General features: G+C 45.3%; 1 protein-coding gene across 1 annotated transcript; it reads right to left on the minus strand.

Annotated features, from left to right (window-relative positions):
• Positions 1 to 1,318: 1,318 nt before the first annotated feature.
• LOC141072524 (uncharacterized) lies at positions 1,319 to 25,197 on the minus strand. Its single transcript, XM_073559796.1, has 5 exons — positions 24,760 to 25,197; positions 24,333 to 24,527; positions 8,907 to 9,026; positions 8,618 to 8,708; positions 1,319 to 2,659 (listed from the first exon to the last, which is right to left on the minus strand). Exons 1-5 carry the CDS (start codon positions 25,195 to 25,197, stop codon positions 1,386 to 1,388), a joined length of 2,118 nt encoding a protein of 705 aa, XP_073415897.1. The 3' UTR covers positions 1,319 to 1,385.
• Positions 25,198 to 25,696: the final 499 nt, after the last annotated feature.

Genomic DNA, 25,696 nt, shown 5'->3' on the forward strand with positions numbered 1-25,696 from the left:
TGAGATTATTATAGCATTACTTGATTATTTAAACTATTTGCATAGTTTTTCCCTCTCTGCTTTAGAAGTCAACAAACTGGCTCCATAACACAATGCATAATTAGCATATCAGCAAACATCACCAGTGATCAAGGATAAGCGCACAATAAAAGTCAATATTCCAGGCTTACACAAACAAAAGTCTATTTTCTTGACCAACCAGAAATCAACACTTAAATTTAAAGCCAACATACAGATAACATTCTATTATTCTTCGTTTGCTAAAAAATAGTCATCAGGTTAATTAAGATACAATGCTGTATGACTTCACAATGCCAAAAGTAAAAAAAGAAATGTTTTTAAAATTATAAAAAATAATAAAAGTACAAATTATCCCCTTTCGCCCCTTTCAAAATAAAATAAAAAATCAAACATACACTTATTTGTTATAGCGGCGTTCAGAATCGCCTGATCTATCAATATAAAAAATAATTAACTCGATCGCTAAATGGCGTAACGAGAAAAAAGGTCAAAACGCCAGAATTACTTTTTTTTGGTCGCTACAACATTGCATTGAAATGCAATAAAGGATGACCAAAAGATCGTATCTGCACCAAAATGGTATTCATTAAAATCATCAGCTCGGCACACAATCATCAGCTCGGCACACAAAAAATAAGTCTTCACCCAACCCGAGATCATAAAAAATGGAGACGTGACGGGTATCAGAAAATGGTGCAATTCTTTTATACTTAACCTAATAAAGAGGAGTTATTTTTACTGATACAGTGGATATGGAAAGTATTCAGACCCCTTTAAATTTTTCACTCTTTGTTTCATTGCAGCCATTTGGTAAATTCAAATTCATACCATCTATTCCTGACACTGGAGCGGCTTATAAACTTCAGAAGTATATAGTTTGAGGTGTGGGATCTGCCAATATGGGGCTAGTTTTCTGACTGTTTCGAATAACATGATACATGATTTTAGTTTTTTTCTTTTTTCGTTTAGTCTCGCTTGAATATAGGTCAATGTTAAATAGTCTCCTGATGAGTCGCCTTTGGTGAGGACGATGAAACCCGTAGAAATGAGAGGCTTGGAGAGTGAGTGTGTAAACATCACCTCACCCTATATACTGAGATATGGGGTACATGTTTTTTCTATTAGTCACTTTCCAACTAACCTTCAGGGGGTGAATTATGGGTATAGTTTTACATTTGCAATTAATAAGGTTTAGTTTTTTCCTTTCGTCAGCAAACATGAGGAATGACAAGAGACAACCCATTTAAGAAGGTGGAATTTTGGTTAAAACTATTCCAACACTATGAACATAAAAAAGGCTTCTCCCCTATGTGACATCTCTGATGTTTATTAAGAGTTGATTTCCAAGTAAAATATTTCCCACATTAAGAAAATGAAAATGGCTTCTCCTCTGTGTGACTGCTCTGATGGCGTTCAAGATGCGCTTTCTGGTTAAAATATTTCCCACATTCTGAACTGGAAGAAGGCTTCTCCCCTGTGTGAGTTCTCTGGTGGGTAAGAAAATGTGATTTCTGTGCAAAATATTTCCCACATTTTAAACATGAAAAAGGCTTCTCTCCTGTGTGAGTTCTCTGGTGCTTAACACAATTTGATTTAGTGTTAAAACATTTCCCACATTCTGAACATGAAAAAGGTTTCTCCCCTGTGTGGATTCTCTGGTGCTTAACACAATCTGATTTATTGTTAAAACATTTCCCACATTCTGAACATGAAAAAGGCTTCTCTCCTGTGTGAATTCTCTGGTGCATAACACAATCTGATTTATTCCTAAAACATTTCCCACATTCTAAACATGAAAAAGGCTTCTCTCCTGTGTGAGTTCTCTGGTGCATAACACAATCTGATTTATTCCTAAAACATTTCCCACATTCTGAACATGAAAAAGGCTTCTCCCCTGTGTGAGTTCTCTTGTGGGAAAGAAAACTTGATTTCTGTCCAAAACATTTCCCACATTCTGAACATGAAAAAGGCTTCTCTCCTGTGTGGATTCTCTGGTGCTTAACACAATCTGATTTCGTGTTAAAACATTTCCCACATTCTGAACATGAAAATGGCTTCTGCCCTGTGTGAGTTCTCTGGTGCTTAATACAATCTGATTTATTGTTAAAACAATTCCCACATTCTGAACAGGAAAAAGGCTTTTCCCCCGTGTGATTTCTCTGGTGTCTAACAAAATGTGATTTCTGTGCAAAATATTTCCCACATTCTGAACAGGAAAAAGGCTTCTCCCCTGTGTGAATTCTCTGGTGTCTAACAAAATGTGATTTCTGTGCAAAATTTTTCCCACATTCTGAACAGTAAAAAGGTTTCACTCCTGTGTGAATTCTCTGGTGAGTAACAAAATGTGATTTCCATGTAAAACATTTCCCACATTCTGAACATGAAAATGACTTCTTTGCTTTAGGAGCAGTTTGGTTTTTATTGCCTCTTTTGTGACTTTGATTTTCCTTAGTAGTCAGTAATGAATCAGAAGATGGGACCTGTTTCATAGGATCAGATGACAGATCTTTGCTGTGAATGGATGATGATATATCTGGAGTAATAGCATTCACTTCAGTTGTATCTTGTAGGATCTCAAGATCATCAGATTTAAAAGTTGAAGATGTCAGCTGTCCCTCTGATCTCCTGTTATAGTCATCTGCGAGATAAAAAAACTATTATTTTTTAATAAAATATCCTTGAGTTTTATATTTTTGAGCATTTCTACTTAAACTGTCCATAAAAATGGCAAGCTATGTAAAAGCTTTAATTATTTACCAAGACAATGACAGTTCACAGTCTAATAGAAAACCTTGTTGGATGAACCAGTAGTGTGCGGTGTTCAACTGTTGGTTCATTCTGCCTCCCAAATATCGAATAAAAAGAAACCAATCAATGTTATGTAGGTGAAAATAATACCAATTCTCATCTCACAAAAACAAGTCCCCACTCAGGTCCATCATCTATCACTGGAAAAACAGAGATTCCCGCACTATTAGTGGCTCAAAGGCTGTTGAAAAGCAACAAGGTTTCCATAAACCAATCCAGCAAAATCCGCTCTCACTTCGGAGTCTTGCAGTGTGCGCAAACAACATTTAGGATCCCTGTATTTAGCAATATTATAGTGAGAAGAACCCACTTAATTTGCGGTGTCTCCTGGAGCACAATCTGGGCACTATGTGCTGGGTAATAAAATGGCAAATGTGTAATTTTCACTCTCCAACATCCACTGTGTGTTAATTTCCGGAAAGTGGCTGTGGAGTCAAAATATTCACTCCTCTTAAGGATTATAACCCTCAGTGAATTAATTTATAAAATGGAATCGCTTTATGGGGATTTCGACTATTCTGGTTTTCTGTCATTTAGTTATATTAGGGCTTCTGCATATGGTGTGTCCAATCTCATCTGGGATCTGTTCCTGCTGTCCAGCTGGAGTAATCTGCTCCCTACTTCAGCCAATTGGAAAGTAGCACACCCTACTAAAGCGCAAAGCACATGGCCGGAATCTGCCAGATACAGCGCTGTTCTCCTCTGGTTCAGTCCTCTGTGCTCAGCTTGTGGCTTGTGTATTTGTTTCCTGCTGTGACCGTGGCCCGTTTACTGACTACTCTTGTGTCTTCTGATTCTGCATTCTGTCCTTCTGGTTCTGACCCAGCTACCTGACCATTCTTCTTGCCATCTAATACCACAGAATAGCAGGTAACACCATGGTCCAAGCCTAGGGGTCCCTGTGTAAGTCCAGATTCCATGTAATGGTGTTAAAGGGCGATGAGCAAGGCAATCCTTGGGATATGGAAAGCAGAGAAGATAGAGCCAAGCATGTTCATGGTGGACATCTTTTGAGCTGCCAGGTGACCACGAACAGTGCTCCCAATACATTGTGTCTGCAAACTATTCCAGCTAGATCTGCATTCACATAGCTAAATGGCGCTCCTTCCCTTCTGAACACTGCCATGTGCCCAGACAGTAGAGTACAACCGTATATAGAGTATAGTGCGAAGCTGGAAAATAATTTGTAAGATCCATTTGTTTTCTATTATCCTTTGTGAAGAATTCCAAACTTACCACCACATAAAGTGACACACGTCAGATATTAATAATGGGGCCTGATTAGGAACTACTGAAATGATCAAACTCCACAGTCTCCATCAGTAATAAATGAGTAACTAGTGGTGAAACCTCTCTGGTGTAATTAGAGTATGGGGCTCGGTGACGTCACAATCTATACTATCCTAAGCTCCAATATTTTCTGTCAGATGAGTTTCAAGAAGAAATATTAGTCATTTAAAGAGAACTGTGTATAAGGCCGGTTTCACACGTCCTGATATTTCCGGTACTGGAGATGTCCGTGTGTGTAATACTTGTGGCACACGTGTGACAACTATGTCAGCATCCGTACCACATGGACGGCCGTCAGGGAAGAAGCGCTACATTAATCGCTGTTCCCCGGTGGCGGGTGCTGAAGACGCTCTCATCATTCTCCTCTGCTCTGCCGGCAGGGAGAATGATGAGAGTTATATTAAAGTGAGAATGATGATAGTAGGTGCGGGCGTTTGGGACTATTACTCCCATCAACCTACACCTGCTGCTGCCAAGAACAGTGACAGCAGGAGCGGATGATTGGAGTATTCCTCACCCACTGCCTGCGTTATAACTAAATAAATGAATGAAAAAAACGGTGTGGGTTCCCCTGTATTTTCTATAACCAGTCTGGCAAAACTCACAACTGGGGGCTGCAACCCTCATCTGTCAGCTTCAGCAAGGCTGGTTATCAAGAATAGAGGGGTCCTCACACTGTTTTTTTAATTATATAAAGAAATAATTTAAATACATGGCATGGAGTCCCCCCATTTTTGACAACCAGCCTTGCTAAAGCTGACAGTTGGGGGCTGGTATTCTCAGGCTTGTAAAGGGCCATGGATATTGACCCCCCAGCATAAAAATAACAGCCTGCAGCTGCCCAGAAAAGGCACATCTATTAGAGGCGCCAATGCTGGTGCTTTGCCCGGCTCTTCCCACTTGCCCTGCGTTTTGTTTTATTTCTAATAAAAGACTTTATTCTGGCTGCATCTTTATTTATCATATAATTATAGGATTAGTTATGGATAGGTGTCTTACTTTGATACCTGGCGATGAAATCTTTATTTGTAGCTTTCCGTTAGTGAGACTCTCGTGCTCTGGGGCCGGGCTGTGGTGGCCTGTGGGCGGGGCTTTATGTGGTCTGATTACATATTTATCTGTACTGGGTTATGACAGGTCGCTGATCCCTCACTGACCTGCCCCCCATTATTACATAATGCATATAATAGCATTGATATTATTGGTGATAATGCCTATAATATTGTGGCTATTGTGAGGCTTAGAAAAAAATTACATCCAGTAAAATGTCACCAGCGGCGCCTGCACAGTAGCCTCTGTCTCTTACTTATAGATGCTACTGTGCAGGCGTCGCCATCACCGGTGACATTTTGCTGGATGTAATTTTTTTCTAAGCCTCACAATAGCCACAATATTATAGGCATTATCACCAATAATACCAACACTATTATATGCATTATGTAATAATGGGGGCAGGTCAGTGAGGGATCAGCGACCTGTCATAAGCCAATACAGAGGAATATGTAATCAGAGCACCACATAAAGCCCCGCCCACAGCCCCGCCCCAGAGCACGAGAATCTCATTAACTGAAAACTACAAATACAGATTAAACAACAACCACAAGACGGATTTCATCACCAGGTATCATTGTAATCAGTATAACGGTGCTGACCTGACAGTGTCTGTAGGTTACTGAGCACAATCCTGCTGACAGGGGCACTTTAAATTTAGCTCTTAGGCATTTGGAAGAGGCAATGGAGAGATTTTTTGAAGATCATCAGGGAGTTACTGACTCACATTAGGCAGGAAGGCCGATCCCACCACAATCAAACCATCATACAGAATGAACAGGTTAAAAAAAGACAGAATAAAAAAATATGTTACATCCCCAACAACAACGTATGTACGAGGGGAGAACACTAAACTGGAGTTGCCCTCATTTATGGTGGACCATTGGAGCCACTATGGATCCTGAGCAGAAGAGCAGAGAACGTATTTGTTCTCCCCATTTCAGGAGAGATTGTGCAGTAATCTGAATTCCTTAGGATGGAAAACATAATGGAATTCATGACGTTTAGTAAATCTATGAAACCAGGGCTGGAGCCAACACATCTCCTGCAGGCGGGAATAACTGTATATTACAGCCATCAGCCACGCACAGCTTAGAGATCTATCATGGCACAGGTGTAATGTTTGTCCTGTAGATTATCACAATCCTCCTTGAAATTACTGTATATTTTGGACCATAAGACGCACCTAGGTTTTAGAGGAAATAAGGAAAAAAAATTGAACCAAAAAATGTGGTCAATTCTGTACTTAATATCCCCTATCCTGGTATATATGGCCCCCTCATCCTCATTCTGAAACACATGGCCCCCTCATCCCTACCCTGGTATGCATGGCCCTCTCCTCCCCATTCTGATACACATGGCCCCCTCATAATAATAATAATAATAATAATAATGATAAATTTTATTTCTATAGCGCCGACATATTCCACAGCACTTTACATTTCAGAGGGGATTTGTACAGACAATAGACATTACAGCATAACAATAATCACATAGATCATAACAGATAACAAGAGGAATGAGGGCCCTGCTCGCAAGCTTACAATCTATGAGGAAAAAAAGGGGAGACACGAAAGGTGGGTGGTAACAATTGCCCTGATTGTATGGACCAGCCATAATGTTAAGTGTGTAACAGTACAGACACAGAGGGCTAATGGATGCATAAAGCATGTGGGAACATGATGAGGGGAACCTGGTTATGGTAAAAAACTTTTGGCTGTGCCACATAGGGATAGATTAGGTTAATGTGTTGAGGCGGTAGGCCAGTCTGAATAATTGCGTTTTCAGGGCACGCTTAAAATTGTGGCCTCATCCCCCCCCTCATCCCTATCCTGGTATGCATGGCCACCTCATCCTTATCCTGGTATGCATGGCCCCATCCCTACCCTGGTATGCAGGGTCCCTATCTCATCCTAGTATGGAAGGTCTCATCTCTATCCTGGTATGCATGGTCCCATCCCTATCCTGGTATTCAGGGCCCCATCTCGTCCTGGTATGCATGGCCCCATCTTGTCCTGGTATGCAGGGCCCCATCTCATCCTGGTATGCAGGGCCCCATCCTTATAAGTGGGCCCCATCCACATTCCTATCCTGGTATGCATGGCCCCAACAGAAAACATAAGAAAAACCAAACCATTACACTTACCTACCCGACGCTCCCTTGCAGCATCCTGCTCCGGTGCCAGCAACTGCTTTATGCTTGTAAGCAGCACTGATAACAGTGAGTATTCACAAATATTCATTTCTCTTAAGTAGCGACACACGTGACCGCAGGTAGCAGCAGGAAGCCGGTGGCTGACACTGCGCGCTACTGAAGAGCAAAGAATACTCACTGCCCTTTGCGTGCACAGTCCTGGCAGCTGTGCTCTGCTTGGGAGCAGCACATGACGTTCCTGCCATGCACTGCTTACAAGCATATAGCAGTTGCTGGCACCGGAGCAGGACGCTGCGAGGGAGCGCGGGGTAGGTAAGTGTAATGGTTTGTTTTTAATGTTTTCTGAAGGGGCCATGCATACCAGGATAGGGATGGGGATGGTGGTGTGGGCCAATTATAAGGATGGGGCCATGCATACCAGGACCGGGGTTGGGGGCCAGTCATATCAAGATACTATTATTAAAGAGAAATGAATATTCATTGCCCTCCAAGCCCATTGGCGTGGAATGCAGTGAATATTCATTTCTCTTTAGCAGCGGGAACAGGAGTTAGCCGCAGCCACCTGCTCCAGCCTCCTGTGACCCGCTGCTCCGCCGATGCCGTTCCCCCACCTCAGCCAGAGCCGGTACATCTGGACTATAAGACACCCCCCATTTTCCTCCACATTTTCGAAGGAAAAAAGTGTGTCTTATAGTCCGAAAAATATGGTAGTTTTAACACAAATTGAAAAGTCAGGAAAAAGGGAAACTCTGCTGTTATTGTACAGAAATTCACACTTGGCCTCACTGCACATTTACTGTTGTCGCTCATAAAAGGGAAGTTTGGCCCGAAAGACTGGACCTGGTCTTGTAGGGACCATGAGACATTCAGCAGCACAGAAGGGAGAGAAGATTTATCCGATAAGATCTCAGGGATCTAGGAAGCCAACAGCATCATTACCCTCCGCTTTCTCTTACAGGCCCAGCATAATATTTTTCTTCAAGTGATTTTCTAACTTTTCAGCACATTCTACGTACGCTGTCATTTGGCTTTATAGTTACAGATCTGGGCAGGTAACGGTCAGTGTCTTCTAATCCCAGAGGGGTAGGTGGATCCTCCATGTCATAAGGTCTATAGAAAAGGGCTTTCAATGCCCAAAGTCATTTGAACAGTTTTAGGTGTAGGAGAATGTTGTGGTCTAGAGGCAAAATGGTGATCATGGTAATACGGCCGGACTACACCACCGATAAAGCATCCACAGCCGGTGACTGAGAGGAATCTGTGACTTCTCTGCATTCAGTGGTTACTACTCACCTGGGTAGTCATACGTGGGAATCTCCTCTTTACACCACTCATCATCTCTCACATATGTCTCTGTAGTATTAACATGGGTCAGATCTTCACCCTGAAACAAATATTGTAAAAGTCACCGACAGATGGAGAAGTCCCATCTATGATCAGCTCTAATCCTGCCATCTCCACCGTTCTCATTACACAAGTATAAAACATATAATACTGGTGGATAAAACAAGACTGAGCACAAGACCTTCACAGCCGTCTACACATCATAGGGGAGATCTCCTGACACCTTCTCTCCATCTACCTGATGATCCTGAGGAGCACTGGGATCTTCTGGGTTACAGTCCTGTGGAAGAAGAGGATGGGGACATCTCTCTGGTGTTGTCCTCTTACTGGATAGATCAGGAGGAAACACATACAGGGACTGAATTCATTCTCTACATACAGATAATTATAGGCCGTGTGTATTTATTCCTGTCTATTACCTGGTGATGTGAGGGGCTCGGGAACCTCCATTATGACATTCTTGTACAGATCTTTGTGTGCTTCTAAATACTCCCACTGCTCCATGGAGAGATAAACAGCGATATCCTGACACCTTATAGGAACCTGACACATACAATGATACCGTCATCCCCCCGATCCCTTCATAGTGTTACTGTATAATGTCCCAGCATTCCCAGCAGTGTCACCTCTCCAGTCAGCAGCTCAATCATCTTGTAGATGAGTTCTAGGATCTTCTGGTCATTGATGTCCTCATGGATCAGGGGGTGAGGTGGAGGCCCCGTGATTGGGCTCAGGGGTCTTCCCCATCCCTCAGACACAGGGTCCTGACAGCGATCACTAGAGGTCTTCTTCACCACTGTGTAATCCTGGTTATGGAGAGACACATTAATAAATCTCACTACAGACATTTCCAGAGTCCTCACCTCTCCAGTTCTGTCCATCTGTTATTCCCATAGATAAGAATGATGTAATGTGAGGTCTTCAGAATCTCTCACCTCTCCAGTGAGACGGAAGAGGATCTCTAGGGTGAGGTGTAACATCCTCTCCGCCATCTTGTCTCTGTCCATATCCATCCTTGATGGGTAAATCAGGAATATTTTCTTTTGCAGAAGATCTTCACTGAGAGGATCTGATATTGTAGAGAACTGAATGAGAAGAAGATGATGCGATGTAACACTGTGTTTGAGAGCGGGCCCACCTGGAGCTACTGTCAGGGCTGGCGTTTGTACTTCACATGTATCAGAGTGCAGGGAGTGAGTCATGTGACCGCTCTTCAGTCTGTGGAGGAGAGGGGGAAGGAAGGTCACCCACGCAATCCAGGATGAGCACGCTCTCCTTCAAAGCTCCCTGATGCAGAGAAGTCATCAGCCCCAAACGCCTGGACGCAGCGGGGCTTGCTCTGCCTCTGACTGTGAGCTGAGCTCACTGTCTGCACTCTTCTGCCTGGAAGGAGCCTGACAGCCAAGGAGGCTAGGAGCAGCACTGAGGACCAGGGACACACTGGACACAGCATGAGGACTGATGAGTATCTTGGCACATGTCATTTACTATTTGATATGTCTAATCTGTTGGTCGAATATATACATACAGATATATAAAGCAATGAAGGTTCTTAAAGGGGTTGTTCACTACTTTAAATTAAACCCCCAATGTATCCCCCTGGCGCCCCTAATGAATTTTTGTAAATACCTCATGTTGCCTATTCTGCCTGTGAGCGTCGCTATCGCTGGCCGCTCACAGGCAGCACATGACCCCTGGCTGCAGCCGGCTCTTGCTTCCGCTGACGTCCCGACAAGTGCTGGCAGCAGCCGGGGGTCCATCTTCCTCCTTCCGCGCTGTCTGCCAGGCTGTGGGCAGGGATATCCCCCCGCGTCACACCCGGCATCTACCAAGCGCCCATTCATTGATAAAGCGTGCAGTGGATGCTGGGTGTGACCTCGGGGGTAACCACGCCCACAACCCAGCAGCCACTGCGGGACCCAGCGCTGAGTCACGCCTCACTTGTGACGTCAGCGCTGGGTTACGTGCTGCCTGTGAGCGGCCAGCGATAACACCGCACACAGGCAGTATAGGCAACATGAGGTATTTACAAAATTCATTAGGGGCCCCGGGGGGGTACATTGGGGGTTAATTTAAAGTAGTGGACAACCCCTTTAAACTTTTATGTCTTGTTTATCCTGCAAGCTGGACAGAGACTAAGGGTATGTGCACACGTTGCTTATTCCATTGTGGATTTTTCTGCACGGACTCTGCAGAATCCGCAGGTAAAGCGACCTGTGTTTTACCTGCGGGTTCCTGCGGATTTAGTGCAGATTTGATCTGCGTTTTTACACTGCGGATTCCTATAATGGAATAGGTGTAAAAACGCTGCGGAATCCGCACAAAGAATTGACATGCTGCAGAAAATAAACCGCTGTGTTTCCGCTCTGAATTTTCCGCAGCATGTGCACAGCGGTTTTTGTTGCTCACTATGGGCCTGATTCACCGTCTCTCCTGCCTTGATTGACATGGCTGACGTCTCCTGTGTCATCCACTGTCTGTCCAGCTCTCGCACCTGCACAGGAGGGAACAGGAGCTGCGCAGCGCAACAGACTGGATGACATAGGAGGCGTCAGCCACGTCAGTAAAGGCAGGAGGATGGCAATTGTGGGGTCAGAGGAGGCGCTGAGCAGGGACCATAGACACTCATCCGACTGGACGCTGCCGATTAGCTTACGAGAAGGAGAATGATTATTTTCTTAAGTTTGCGAGCGGCTGGAATCTTGCAGGATGGCTTTTTAAATGTGGCTAAAAGGCGGTGGCTACAGGTCTTACAGATTAAAGGGAGCCTTTCAGCATGCTGTCCCCATATAAGGTCCGGCCAGCATCGCCCTCACATACAGTGTTCTAGAATGCTCTCTATATGTCCCCAATCCTCTATGCAAGGCACAAAAAAGAGCTTTTATTATACTCACAGACGGCGCGGTCTGGGCATCTCTAGTCTTGATCCGGTGCCTACCCTCTTCTTGTGATCGCTGTCCTGCTTCGTGTGGAGGATGCGTCCTACATCATGCATTCAGTGTCCTCTAGCGCACTCCTGTGCAGGCGCACTTATCTTTGCCCTACTGAAGTCAGAGCACAGTATTGTAGTGCGCATGCGCCGGCTTTACTTCCAGGTCATCAGCGCCCTTTAGCCTTTCCCAGCGCATACGCACTACAGTACTTAGCTCTGCTTTCAGCAGCCCAGAGAAAAGTGCGCCTGCACAGGAGCACAATGGGTGACACTGTGTGGATGACTAAGGACGTGTCATCCAGATGATGCAGTTAAGGAGAATGGCGATCTTAAGTCAAGACCAGCTATGCCTTGGTGAGCGCCCTTGGTGAGTATAATGAGAGGTCATTTTTATGCCTTGCAGAGGCGATTGGGAAGCATTACACTATAGAGTCTGCCTATGGGGAAGCATTACACTATAGAGGCTGCCTATGGGGATGCATTACACTATAGAGGCTGCCTATGGGGATGCATTACACTATAGAGGCTGCCTATGGGGGTGCATTGTACTATATAGTCTTCCTATGGGGGTGCATTACACTATAGAGGCTGCCTATGGGGATGCATTACACTATAGAGGCTGCCTATGTGGATGCATTACGCTATAGAGGCTGCCTATGGGGATGCATTACACTATAGAGTCTGCCTATGGGGATGCATTACACTATAGAGGCTGCCTATGGGGATGCATTACACTATAGAGGCTGCCTATGGGGATGCATTACACTATAGAGGCTGCCTATGGGGATGCATTACACTATAGAGGCTGCCTATGGGGGTGCATTATACTATATAGTCTTCCTATGGGGGTGCATTACACTATAGAGGCTGCCTATGGGGATGCATTACACTATAGAGGCTGCCTATGGGGATGCATTACGCTATAGAGGCTGCCTATGGGGAAGCATTACACTATAGAGGCTGCCAATGGGGAAGCATTACACTATAGAGGCTGCCTATGGGGATGCATTACACTATAGAGTCTGCCTATGGGGAAGCATTACACTATAGAGGCTGCCTATGGGGATGCATTACACTATAGAGGCTGCCTATGGGGATGCATTACACTATAGAGGCTGCCTATGGGGGTGCATTATACTATATAGTCTTCCTATGGGGGTGCATTACACTATAGAGGCTGCCTATGGGGATGCATTACACTATTGAGGCTGCCTATGGGGATGCATTACGCTATAGAGGCTGCCTATGGGGAAGCATTACGCTATAGAGGCTGCCTATGGGGATGCATTACACTATAGAGGCTGCCTATGGGGATGCATTACACTATAGAGGCTGCCTATGGGGATGCATTACACTATAGAGGCTGCCTATGGGGATGCATTACACTATAGAGGCTGCCTATGGGGATGCATTACACTATAGAGGCTGCCTATGGGGGTGCATTATACTATATAGTCTTCCTATGGGGGTGCATTACACTATAGAGGCTGCCTATGGGGATGCATTACACTATAGAGGCTGCCTATGGGGATGCATTACGCTATAGAGGCTGCCTATGGGGAAGCATTACACTATAGAGGCTGCCTATGGGGATGCATTACACTATAGAGGCTGCCTATGGGGATGCATTACACTATAGAGGCTGCCTATGGGGATGCATTACACTATAGAGGCTGCCTATGGGGATGCATTACACTATAGAGTCTGCCTATGGGGAAGCATTACACTATAGAGGCTGCCTATGGGGATGCATTACACTGTAGAGGCTGCCTATGGGGATGCATTACACTATAGAGGCTGCCTATGGGGATGCATTACACTATAGAGGCTGCCTATGGGGTTGCATTATACTATATAGTCTTCCTATGGGGGTGCATTACACTATAGAGGCTGCCTATGGGGATGCATTACACTATAGAGGCTGCCTATGGGGATGCATTACGCTATAGAGGCTGCCTATGGGGAAGCATTACACTATAGAGGCTGCCTATGGGGATGCATTACACTATAGAGTCTGCCTATGGGGAAGCATTACACTATAGAGGCTGCCTAGGGGGAAGCATTACACTATAGAGGCTGCCTATGGGGATGCATTACACTATAGAGTCTGCCTATGGGGAAGCATTACACTATAGAGGCTGCCTATGGGGATGCATTACACTATAGAGGCTGCCTATGGGGATGCATTACACTATAGAGGCTGCCTATGGGGTTGCATTATACTATATAGTCTTCCTATGGGGGTGCATTACACTATAGAGGCTGCCTATGGGGATGCATTACACTATAGAGGCTGCCTATGGGGATGCATTACGCTATAGAGGCTGCCTATGGGGAAGCATTACACTATAGAGGCTGCCTATGGGGATGCATTACACAATAGAGGCTGCCTATGGGGATGCATTACACTATAGAGGCTGCCTATGGGGATGCATTACGCTATAGAGGCTGCCTATGGGGAAGCATTACACTATAGAGTCTGCCTATGGGGAAGCATTACACAATAGAGGCTGCCTATGGGGATGCATTACACTATAGAGGCTGCCTATGGGGATGCATTACACTATAGAGGCTGCCTATGGGGGTGCATTATACTATATAGTCTTCCTATGGGGGTGCATTACACTATAGAGGCTGCCTATGGGGATGCATTACACTATAGAGGCTGCCTATGGGGATGCATTACGCTATAGAGGCTGCCTATGGGGAAGCATTACACTATAGAGGCTGCCTATGGGGATGCATTACACTATAAAGGCTGCTTATGGGGATGCATTACACTATAGAGGCTGCCTATGGGGATGCAATACACTATAGAGGCTGCCTATGGGGATGCATTACACTATAGAGGCTGCCTATGGGGATGCATTACGCTATAGAGGCTGCTTATGGGGAAGCATTACACTATAGAGGCTGCCTATGGGGATGCATTACACTATAGAGTCTGCCTATGGGGAAGCATTACACTATAGAGGCTGCCTATGGGGAAGCATTACACTATAGAGTCTGCCTATGGGGAAGCATTACACTATAGAGGCTGCCTATGGGGATGCATTACACTATAGAGGCTGCCTATGGGGATGCATTACACTATAGAGGCTGCCTATGGGGGTGCATTATACTATATAGTCTTCCTATGGGGGTGCATTACACTATAGAGGCTGCCTATGGGGATGCATTACACTATAGAGGCTGCCTATGGGGATGCATTACGCTATAGAGGCTGCCTATGGGGAAGCATTACACTATAGAGGCTGCCTATGGGGATGCATTACACTATAGAGGCTGCTTATGGGGATGCATTACACTATAGAGGCTGCCTATGGGGATGCATTACACTATAGAGGCTGCCTATGGGGATGCATTACACTATAGAGGCTGCCTATGGGGGTGATTTATACTATAGAGGCTGCCTATGTGGATGCATTACACTATAGAGGCTGCCTATGGGGGTGCATTACACTATAGAGGCTGCCTATGGGGAGTGCATTACGCTATAGAGGCTGCCTATGTGGATGCATTACGCTATAGAGGCTGCCTATGGGGGTGCATTACACTATAGAGGCTGCCTATGGGGAGTGCATTACGCTATAGAAGCTGCCTATGGGGAGTGCATTACGCTATAGAGTCTGCCTATGGGGGTGCATTATACTATAGAGGCTGCCTATGGGGGTGCATTACACTATAGAGGCTGCCTATAGGGAGTGCATTACTCTATAGAGGCTGCCTATGTGGATGCATTACATTATAGAGTCTGCCTATGGGGATACATTATACTATATAGTCTGCCTATGGGGATGCATTACACTATAGAGGCTGCCTATGGGGATGCATTACACTATAGACTCTGCCTATGGGGAGTGCATTATATTATATAGAGAGGTGTGACAGGGAGAGGCGGTGGCATGACAGGGGCAGATGGCGGCAGCATGACAAAGAAAAGGGGTGCGGGGAGGAATCTGAGGTACCGGCCATGGTAAAGTGCCCGAGTCAGCTGGTTGTGGGGCAGAACGCTGCTTACAGGGGCATAATGGGGGCATTACACTGTGTGGGGCCAAGAAAGGGGCCCTGTACTATGGGAACACTCCGTCTCCTCACTGCCTGTCCTCCATAGTGGGGTCGTATGTATCTATTACAGGAAACAGCACAGAAACGTGATGATTCTTATAAAGAGTCTCAGTGCAGAAGGGGTTAATGTCCCCCCCGCGCTCAGTAATGGGGGGAATCTCCACATACCTCCACCTGCAGAGCCGCACTCCACATATATGGCTGCTCTGTGCACAGGACCTGTGATGAGGTCACAGGAGGGGAGGAGTCAGGGGTCACATGATCTCCGGAGTGCAGACCTCCATGGAGCCTTCTCCTCAGTCAGTGACATTCCTGCCATTATTCCCCCTCACTACTGGCACAATTACCCCGCGCCGCCTTCTCTACACAGTGTTATGTGTGGAATGTGACGTGTGATTTCTCTGGAGGGAAATAGACCCCACACAGGAGGGAATTCTCACCAGTTACCGGCCGTCTACTATATGGCGGCATATGATTGTGCTATCGACTCCACACCAGGAGCTAAAATGCCCAAATCTCGGTTATTTCCCCCCTTCCAGAGTCCGGCTGAGGCCGGGGTCACACATAATGTATAAAAAATCGGTCGGTGTTTCAGGGCCGAGAATCACAGAAATGTTCCCTGATCAGTGATCCGTGTGTCCTCCGTGTGCAGAGCGAGGATGCGATCTCCTCACATCAAAGTGTCCGTGTGGAGAGATTTTACTGCAGAATGGACATTTCACTGATCCATGGCCTGAAATATTATAGGTCTTTATAGTTCATACAGATATAGATGGCAGAATCGCCGATAATTCTGTAAAATCATTACAGAACCCGACAGGAGAGGAGACATAGTTCACATACAATAAACCATTGCAGAACCATTAGATTTATAGATGTCAGTGACTAATAGTGTCAGTACTATGTGTACTATGGCTAGAGGAGCGCTAGGGTGAGGGCAAAGGACACTGCTTCCGAGACACGGGAAGCCTGCCCCTCTAGACCCATTACCCCGGAACCGCTACTGCGGAGCCAGGGAAGGTTCCCCCTGGAACGCTGTGCCCTGTTAACCGTCACAGGGCGCAGCACACATTAGACTGCCGCTCTGAGCATGTACTGCCTCTGCACTTACAGTCGCCACTAACCAGCCTGAGCTTGGTGCTGGAAAGCACACTATCTGTGCACGGCGCCGTACAGACGGACACTGCTACACAAGCGGTACTGTGATGCCTGTGCTGACTGGCACTAACGGATGAGAGAGCTGAATGCACTGCGGCATTAGGCAGTACCAGTACTAGGTGCTGACTCTAACTCTGTGACCCTAACTCATACACAACCGAGGGAGGGGAGTCATAATGAGTCATTCACCTGTCTCATACAGCCATCATCACATACACCACTATAACAATAAGAATTAATCTCTATCAAACCACATAGCGGGGCGGCCATGTGAGGCTTTTATAGCCACGACCTTCCGGGACCTTCCTGATGGTCGAATCAGAGCAGGAGCTGGACCTAAGCATGTGACCTCCAATCTTCAATGAGAGATCGTCCCACAGGCATTCTCAGTGGAACGAAAGGAGGACTTAGTCCCTGGAGTAGCTCGCTGCTGACCAGCATGCATTGCTATAGCTGGACCAGAGGTGGCAGCAGCAACCAAACCCACAGTGCTAATCTGAGCAGGGCACTGGGATTGACGACCCTGGTGAGCAGCCTCCTCTGTGGTAGGAGAGTAATGGGAGACCGCAGAAGGCAAGGCTCAGGATTCCTCCTATGCAGCAGCAGGAACCTGATGCCTAACATTACCGCCCCCTCCTCCCTGAGCCTCGCTATGTTCAAATGCCACAATGAGATGGGGAGCGCGGATGTTCTCCACTGGCTCCCAGGTTCGATCATCTGGGCCATGACCCTTCCAGTCCACCAGATAAAACTTTTTTCCAAGTACCACCCTGCATCCCACGATGGCATTAACCTCAAACTCGTCCGAGGACAAGTCTGATGTCCCGGCAGATGACTCGGAGAACCGGGACATGTGGACAGGCTTAATAAGGGACACGTGGAAGGTGTCAGTGATAGCCAAGTGTGGCGGAAGGGCCAGACGGTCGACCACAGGGTTGATCTGCTCAAGGACCTTGAAAGGGCCAATGTAGCAAGGTGCGAACTTAGTGGACTCGACCCGCAGCCTGATGTTATGGGCAGAGAGCCACACTAAGTCACCAGGAGCAAAGGTCGGAGCAGCATGCCGGTGCATGTCAGCGGAGACCCACATTTTCTCCTTGGAGGCCTGGAGGGCATCCTGAGCGGAATCAAAAAAAATTTCACGAGCCTCCACCACCCAGTCTGCCACCCTGGAATTGGTGGACAACACGGGCATAGGGACAGGGACGCGCGGAAGCTGGCCATAATTAAGGAGGAATGGGGTCTAGCCGGTGGAATCGGCCACAGCATTGTTCAAAGCAAACTCCGCCCATGGTAGCAGGGATGCCCAGTCATCTTGCCTGGCCGAGATAAAATTTCATAGGTATGTGACCATGGTCTGGTTGGCTCTCTCTACCAACCCGTTCGTCTCGGGATGATAGGCCGAAGAGAGATTTAGCTCAAAGCTGAGCAGACTACAGAGTTCTCTCCAGAATCGAGACGCAAACTGGGGACCCCGGTCACTGACTATCTTGTCTGGCATTCCATGCAAACGAAAGACAAGTTTAACAACGCTGCCAGGTCTTGTGCAGAAGGTAGCCGCGAGAGTGGCACCAGGTGCACCATCTTGGAGAAATCATAGAATCGTAGAGTTGGAAGGGACCTCCTGGGCCATCTGGTCCAACCCCCTGCTCAAAGCAGGATTCACTAAATCATGCCAGACAGATGTCTGTCCAGCCTGTTTGAAGACTTCTATTGAAAGAGAACTAATCACCTCTCGTGGCAGCTTGTTCCACTCATTGATCACTCTAACTGTCAAAAAGTTTTTTTCTAATATCTAATCTGTGTCATCCCATTGCTTCTAGTCTTTCCTTGTGCAAATGAGAATAAAGATGATCCTTCTACAATGTGACAGCCCTTGAAATATTTGTAGACAGCTATTAAGTCTCCTCTCATTCTTCTCTTCTTCAAGCTAAACATACCCAAATCCTGCAACCTTTCCTCATAAGACAGGGTTTGCAGACCGGTCACCATTCTGGTCGCTCTTTTCTGAACTTGCTCCAGTTTGTTGATGTCTTTTTTAAAATGTGGCGCCCAAAACTGGACACAGTATTCCAGATGAGGTCTGGCCAAAGAGGAGTCGAGGGCAATAATGACTTCACGTGATCTAGACTGTATGCTTCTGTTAATACATCCTAGAATTGCGTTTGCCTTTTTTGCTGCTGCATCACACTGTTGACTTATATTCAGTCTGTGATCTATTAGTATACCCAAGTCTTTTTCACATGTGCTGTTGCTTAGCCCTATTCCTCCCATTCTGTATATGCTTTTTTATTTTTATTGCCGAGATGTAGTACTTTGCATTTTTCCCTGTTAAAAACCATTCCATTAGTTGCTGCCCACTGCTCCAGTTTATTTATACCTTTTTGAATCCTTTCACTTTCTTCTCTAGTATTAGCTATCCCTCCTAGCTTTGTGTCATCAGCAAATGTAATCAGTTTACCCTCAATTCCTTCATCTAAATCGTTGAAAAAGATGTTGAACAATACAGGTCCCAGGACAGAGCCCTGTGGTACCCCCCCTTGAGACATTCTTCCAACTGGATGTGCATCCATTTACGACCACACTTTGGGTCCAATCACTAAGCCAGTTATGAATCCACCTAATAGTTGCCTTGTCCATTCCATACCAAGTCATTTTTTCAATAAGGATTGTGTGAGATACTTTGTCAAATGCTTTGCTGAAGTCAAGATATACTATATCTACAGCATTTCCCTGATCCACCCAATCAGTGATTCTGTTATAGAAGGAAATTAAGTTAGTCTGACATGACTTGTTAGTTACAAACCCATGCTGACTCTGTTTAATCACTTCATTCTTATCCAGGTACTTACATACATGTTTTTTAATAATTTGTTCAAAGATCTTTCCTGGTATAGAAGTCAGACTCACCGGCCTATAGTTGCTTGGGTCCACCTTCTTCCCCTTTTTGAAGATAGGAGCATTTGCTCTTCTCCAGTCTTCTGGGACTTCTCCTGTACTCCAAGAATTTTCAAATACTATGGAGAGGGGTTCAAAAATTTCTTCTACTATCTCCTTCAGTACTCTGGGGTGTAGTTCATCTGGACCTGGAGACTTGAATTCATTTAGGTTAGCTAAGTGTTTCCTCACTATCTTTCTGTTTATAGATATCCTGGATTCCTCTATTCCCTTAATAGGACAGTGAAGAACAGTTGATGTTACATTTCCTTTCTGAGAGAAAACAGATGCAAAATAGGAATTTAAAAGTTCGGCCTTCTCATCATCCTTTCTTACCATTTCATCATTTTCATCCGGTAAAAATCCTATAGCATCTTTGACTTTTCTTTTACTTTTGACATATCCCCAAAATTCTTTATTATTGCTTTTGATGTCTCTTGCAAGCCTCAATTCATTGTCAGCTTTAGCTAATCTGATTTGTGCCCTGCAGGTTCTGCAGACAGCATTATATTCTTCTTTAGATATGCCTCCCTCTTTCCATTTTATAAACATTTCATTCTTCCTTTTTAGCATGTGCTTAAGTTCTGTGTTCATCCATCCTGGTTTCCTTAAATGTTTCTCCTATTCTTCCCTCTTTTCGGAATTGTTAACAATTGTGCTTTGAGAATTTCATTTTTCAAGATTTCCCATCCTTCCTGGGCATTTTTGTCCTTAAGGATATCCAGCCATTGGATCCCTCCAATTCTTTTTCTGAATCCCTTAAAATCTGCTTTTCTGAAATCTAACCTTGACGTCTTCCTCCTCTAGTTATCCAAAATTCTAAAATAGCACGGTCGCTACCTCCTAGGGTCCCAGCCACTTTTAGCTCCTCAACCATTTCCTCCCTGTTTATAAGGATTAGATCCAAGGTACAGTAGCAGTTCTCCTTGTTTTCTCCCCTACCTTTTGGAAGATAAAGTTGTTAGCAAGAGAGGATAAGAATTTCCTTGACCTGTTAGTTTTGCCTGAGAGAGATTCCCAACAAATGTCTGGATAGTTGAAATCTCCCATGAAAACTATGTCATATTTTTGGAGAACTTGGCCATTTGATGCATAAAGAGTTCATCCATATCTTCAGCTTGCACAGGCGGCCTGTAGTAAATGCCTACAATGGTGTCCTTTCCATTGTTCTGTCCTTGTATTCTTACCCAAACAGTAAGTAAGTCCTTGTATTCTTACTCTCAACAGGGAATCCCTCATGACCACCACTCTCCGTTTCTTCTTCACAACATTTTTCTTTCTCCATCTAGGAGGATTCTGAAGGAGTACAAGGTTGCTGTTTGTGGGCAAAGTCTTATCCTGATGTATTTCTTCATCATTCTCCTGCGTAAGAGCCTGGTACTGGTTCCTGAGCAGTATGGGTGCTGACTGCCTCCTGATCCTCCTGCTTCTCTGGGTCATATGTCTACATTCCTCTGTTTCTTCAGGTGCACTTCGAATTTCTTCTCTTTCTGTAACATGAAGAGATAATTCTGCTCTGTCTAAGAACTCTTCACCTTCCTTAATGATCTTCAATGTAGCTAACCTCTCTTCGAGATTATGCAACTTTTCCTCCAACAGGGACACAAGCTTGCATTTGTGGCATGTGAAGTTTGGGTTTTCTACTGGTAAGTCTGTGAACATGTAGCAAGAAATGCAGCTCACCAAATGGCTCCTGGCCTCTTCCATATTGTTATTGTTAAAGAGATTTCAAAGCAATGAAAAATTAGCCAAAATTTACCGATTTCCTCTTTTCAGCTGCAACGGCCAAAATCCAGTGATCGTTGAGCTCGCGGAGACTCTTCACTTATCCCAGAAGGCACTGGGAATATGCAAATTCTCTCCTCAGGACTCTTCCCCTGGTTTGCTAATTTCCTCTTTTCAGCTGCAATGGACAAAATCCAGTGATCGTTGAGCTCGCGGAGACTCTTCACTTATGCTAAAATTTTGCCCGTTTGTTTCCCTGCCAGTAATATTTGGCTTTACTATTCCGTAGATTGTGCTCGTATTTGTGTTGGAGCAGTTGGTATAGTTCATACCTTAGTTTCTGTAATGTTTGGAGGATTGTTTGTGTGACTACGTTTGTGTGCCTCTTCTAGTGCGCTATGTTTTGATTAATTTTCTCTATTTGGTGTAGTGTCGCTTTTTTATTCTGGGACGCTATTTTACCCTGGATGTCGGCCTTGTGGGCGCACCATACTGTAGATACGGACACATCAGGTGTGATATTAATTGTGAAATATTCTGATAATGCTTCCTGCAATTGGGGCCTAATTTTATGGGATGTGATTCAGTAGTTATTTACTCTCCATAGGGAATATGTCAGATAGTTGTGTCCCTCTGTAATTTAACAGGAATCATAGAATCATAGAATCGTAGAGTTGGAAGGGACCTCCTGGGCCATCTGGTCCAACCCCCTGCTCAAAGCAGGATTCGCTAAATCATCCCAGTCAGATGTCTGTCCAGCCTCTGTTTGAAGACTTCCATTGAAGGAGAACTCACCACTTCTCGTGGCAGCCTGTTCCACTCATTGATCACTCTAACTGTCAAAAAGTTTTTTCTAATATCTAATCTGTGTCTCCTCCCATTCAGTTTCATCCCATTGCTTCTAGTCTTTCCTTGTGCAAATGAGAATAAAGTTGATCCTTCTACAATGTGACAGCCCTTTAGATATTTGTAGACAGCAATTAAGTCTCCTCTCAGTCTTCTCTTTTGCAAACTAAACATTCCCAAATCCTGCAACCTTTCCTCATAAGACAGGGTTTGCAGACCGGTCACCATTCTGGTCGCTCTTTTCTGAACTTGCTCCAGTTTGTTGATGTCTTTTTTAAAATGTGGTGCCCAAAACTGGACACAATATTCCAGATGAGGTCTGACCAAAGAGGAGTAGAGGGAAATAATGACTTCACGTGATCTAGACTGTATGCTTCTGTTAATACATCCTAGAACTGCATTTGCCTTTTTTGCTGCTGCATCACACTGTTGACTCATATTCAGTCTGTGATCTATTAGTATACCCAAGTCTTTTTCACATGTGCTGTCACTTAGCCCTATTCCTCCCATTCTATATATGCTTTTTTCATTTTTATTGCCCAGATGTAGTACTTTGCATTTCTCCCTGTTAAAAACCATTCTGTTAGTTACTGCCCACTTCTCCAGTTTATTTAAATCTTTTTGAATCCTCTCTCTCTCTTCTCTAGTATTAGCTATCCCTCCTAGCTTTGTGTCATCAGCAAATTTAATCAGTTTACCCTCAATTCCTTCATCTAAATCGTTGATAAAGATGTTGAACAATACAGGGCCCAGGACAGAGCCCTGTGGTACCCCACTTGAGACATTCTTCCAACTGGATGTGCAGCCATTTACGACCACTCTTTGGGTCCGGGAGACCGGGGCGTGGTCCGACCAGGTTATGTTCCCTATCGTGGCCTTTTGGATGTCCTGTAATAACCATTTATCTTTGACCATTAGGTCAATTCTGGAGTCACCTCTATGGGAGTGTGAATAGAAGGTGTAATCCCGCTCGGAGGTGATGGTAAAGTCCCCGCAGACTAACAGGGCGCCTTTTTTAACCTTTGCTACTACCACCAGGGTACCTTTAAGAAATGAAATCTGCTTGGAGTTAGGGGCATAAATAGAGACAATTGTGTAGGTCTCGTTATTTATAGTGCAGACTAGGATGACGTATCTGCCCTCGTCGTCCACTAGGCTGGTGATTAGCTGGAAGGTGACGGTGTTCTATATCGCGATTACTACTCCTCTTTTTTTGTCAATTGCAGGGGAATGAAAGACATTTGGGAAATTTCTATTCTGCAATCTATGGACGTCAGTGCTATTTAGGTGGGTTTCCTGAATGCACAATACATCTGGTTTTAGGGATTTGGCCTCTTTCCATAGAAGGGATCTTCTGAATGGACTATTCTGTCCCTTTACATTAATGCTAGAAATGTGAAGAACCATGTACAGATTACAGATACAATCTATGTGTCACCACTAGACAATTAGGAAAAAATGGGGGAATAACAAAAAGCAAATTTTAATTTTGTGAAAAAACTGTAACAGCTTCAAAAATAGAGTTTGGTTCTAAGTGAACCTCCTGGAGATGCTCCTCTATCCAGTATATAGTGGGGGCATTGGAGGCTGATATGCTCCTCTATCCAGTATATAGTGGGGGCATTGGGGGCTGATATGCTCCTCTATCCAGTATATAGTGGGGGGTATTGGGGGCTGATATACTCCTCTATCCAGTATATAGTGGGGGGTATTGGGGGCTGATATGCTCCTCTATCCAGTATATAGTGGGGGCATTGGGGGCTGATATGCTCCTCTATCCAGTATATACTGGGGGGTGAAGAGAAACAAAAAAACCTCTCCTCTCGTGCCTCCGCAGGCCATGGTGAAAAATAGTCTTGTATTCTCTTCTTTTGTTCATGTCCACTCCTTCATCAGGGTGGGTGGCATCTTCTTCAGCGGGGAGCTGGTATCCTCATCCACCGTCGTCAGCGACCACTTCTGCAGAAGAGGCATGGCCTCTCAGGGGGAAGTCAGGACCTGTGTGACCCCATTCTTGGTGAAGATCACCGGGTAGCCCCACTTGTGCGGGATCCCGTTGTCCTGTAGGATCTTGGTGGCTGTGGAGAACTTCCGCCTTCTGTTCAGGGTCACGGCGGATAGGTCAGTGAACACCATGATGTTCTTGAACCTCTGGGAGCTCCGGTCCACCCGCTGCAGCTTTGCTAATGGCTTCTTTAAAATGATAAAAATAAAGCCTGGCAATTACATCCCTGAGCACAGAGGCGGGGGCACTTTTAGGTTTTGGAGATCCTGTGCGCTCTATTATGAGGTCTCGCTGCTCCGCCTCAGGAACTAGTGCGGTAAAGAAATCTGTTAGGAACTCCTACAACGCGTCCGCAGCAACGCTTTCCGGTATCCCCCTGAAGCGCAGATTGTTGCGCCTGGAGCGGTCCTCCAAATCCACCAGCTTTAGTTTTAGGGTGGTGGTCTCCTCATCTGCCTCATAATCAGAGTCCACTAAATGGTTGTGGGCTGTGGTGAATTCCTCCAGCTTCTCCTCAATATGGGCTGTTCTATCCCTTATGTGCCCAATGTCTTTCTGTAGTGCAGTGAGGGCTGAGGTAATGTCACTATCTATAGCCTGCTTTAGATCTCCGAACAGGGACTTCAGTGTGGCCTCAGTGATGGAGGTGGAGGGGTGCCCTGTATCAGGTGCACATACTTGCAATTTGTTGCTCTGCTTCTCCGGGCTCCTGGATGAAGAGCTGCCCAATCTCTCCTGTGCCTGCTCCACTGCACTCATGCCCCTCTCCGGTGAGGTCTGATCCAGTGTCAGGAGATCAGACACCCCCAGAGCGCTCCACACAGCCGCTGGCTGCATGGTGAATGCTGCGGTGGCCATCTTGGATTTTCTCGGGCGCTGGCACAAAGACCGGTATCCTGACCAGCGCTGCTCCCCTGCTCCTCGTTGCCTGCCCCATCAGTGCCCGGACCCCGTCTGAGGTCGTGGTGAGTGGAATTGCGGGTTTCCCTGACCGTTAGTTGCTGCTGGGGCATGCAGCTAGCGTTCCCTGTGCCCGCTCAGCTCCTCATCCAGACACGCCCCCGTGTCCTCATTATATAAGCTATTCATTTATAAGTGCACAGTATCTATTCACCTTATAAACTGATACCAAGTGATATATCTACAATCCGTTTACATATATCTATGTATGGATTTATCTTATACTCAATAAATACGGTGCACTTATCTCATCCCCACCTTGATAGTGATGCTCTCTTAGGATACATTTTACTCTATGGTGGCACTTTTGCACATAGCCACTAGATGGAGCTACAACATTTGACATTTAAAAACACATGTGACATGCACAAGTTTGAACAAGTCGATCAGACAGTGT

The sequence above is a fragment of the Dendrobates tinctorius genome, unplaced genomic scaffold (assembly GCF_039654945.1).
Source record: "Dendrobates tinctorius isolate UK_male_01 unplaced genomic scaffold, ASM3965494v1 ptg000274l, whole genome shotgun sequence".
Lineage (NCBI taxonomy): Eukaryota > Metazoa > Chordata > Amphibia > Anura > Dendrobatidae > Dendrobates > Dendrobates tinctorius.

Excerpts from the sequence above, each read along its gene's own strand:
- LOC141072524 (XM_073559796.1), bottom strand. The coding sequence starts at position 25,197 with ATGGCCACCGCAGCATTCACCATGCAGCCAGCGGCTGTGTGGAGCGCT. Across the intron at positions 8,709-8,906 it reads GTGCTCCTCAGGATCATCAG|GGTGAAGATCTGACCCATGT; the intron begins GTAGATGGAGAG and ends TATTTGTTTCAG. Across the intron at positions 2,660-8,617 it reads TCCCACGTATGACTACCCAG|ATGACTATAACAGGAGATCA; the intron begins GTGAGTAGTAAC and ends TTTATCTCGCAG.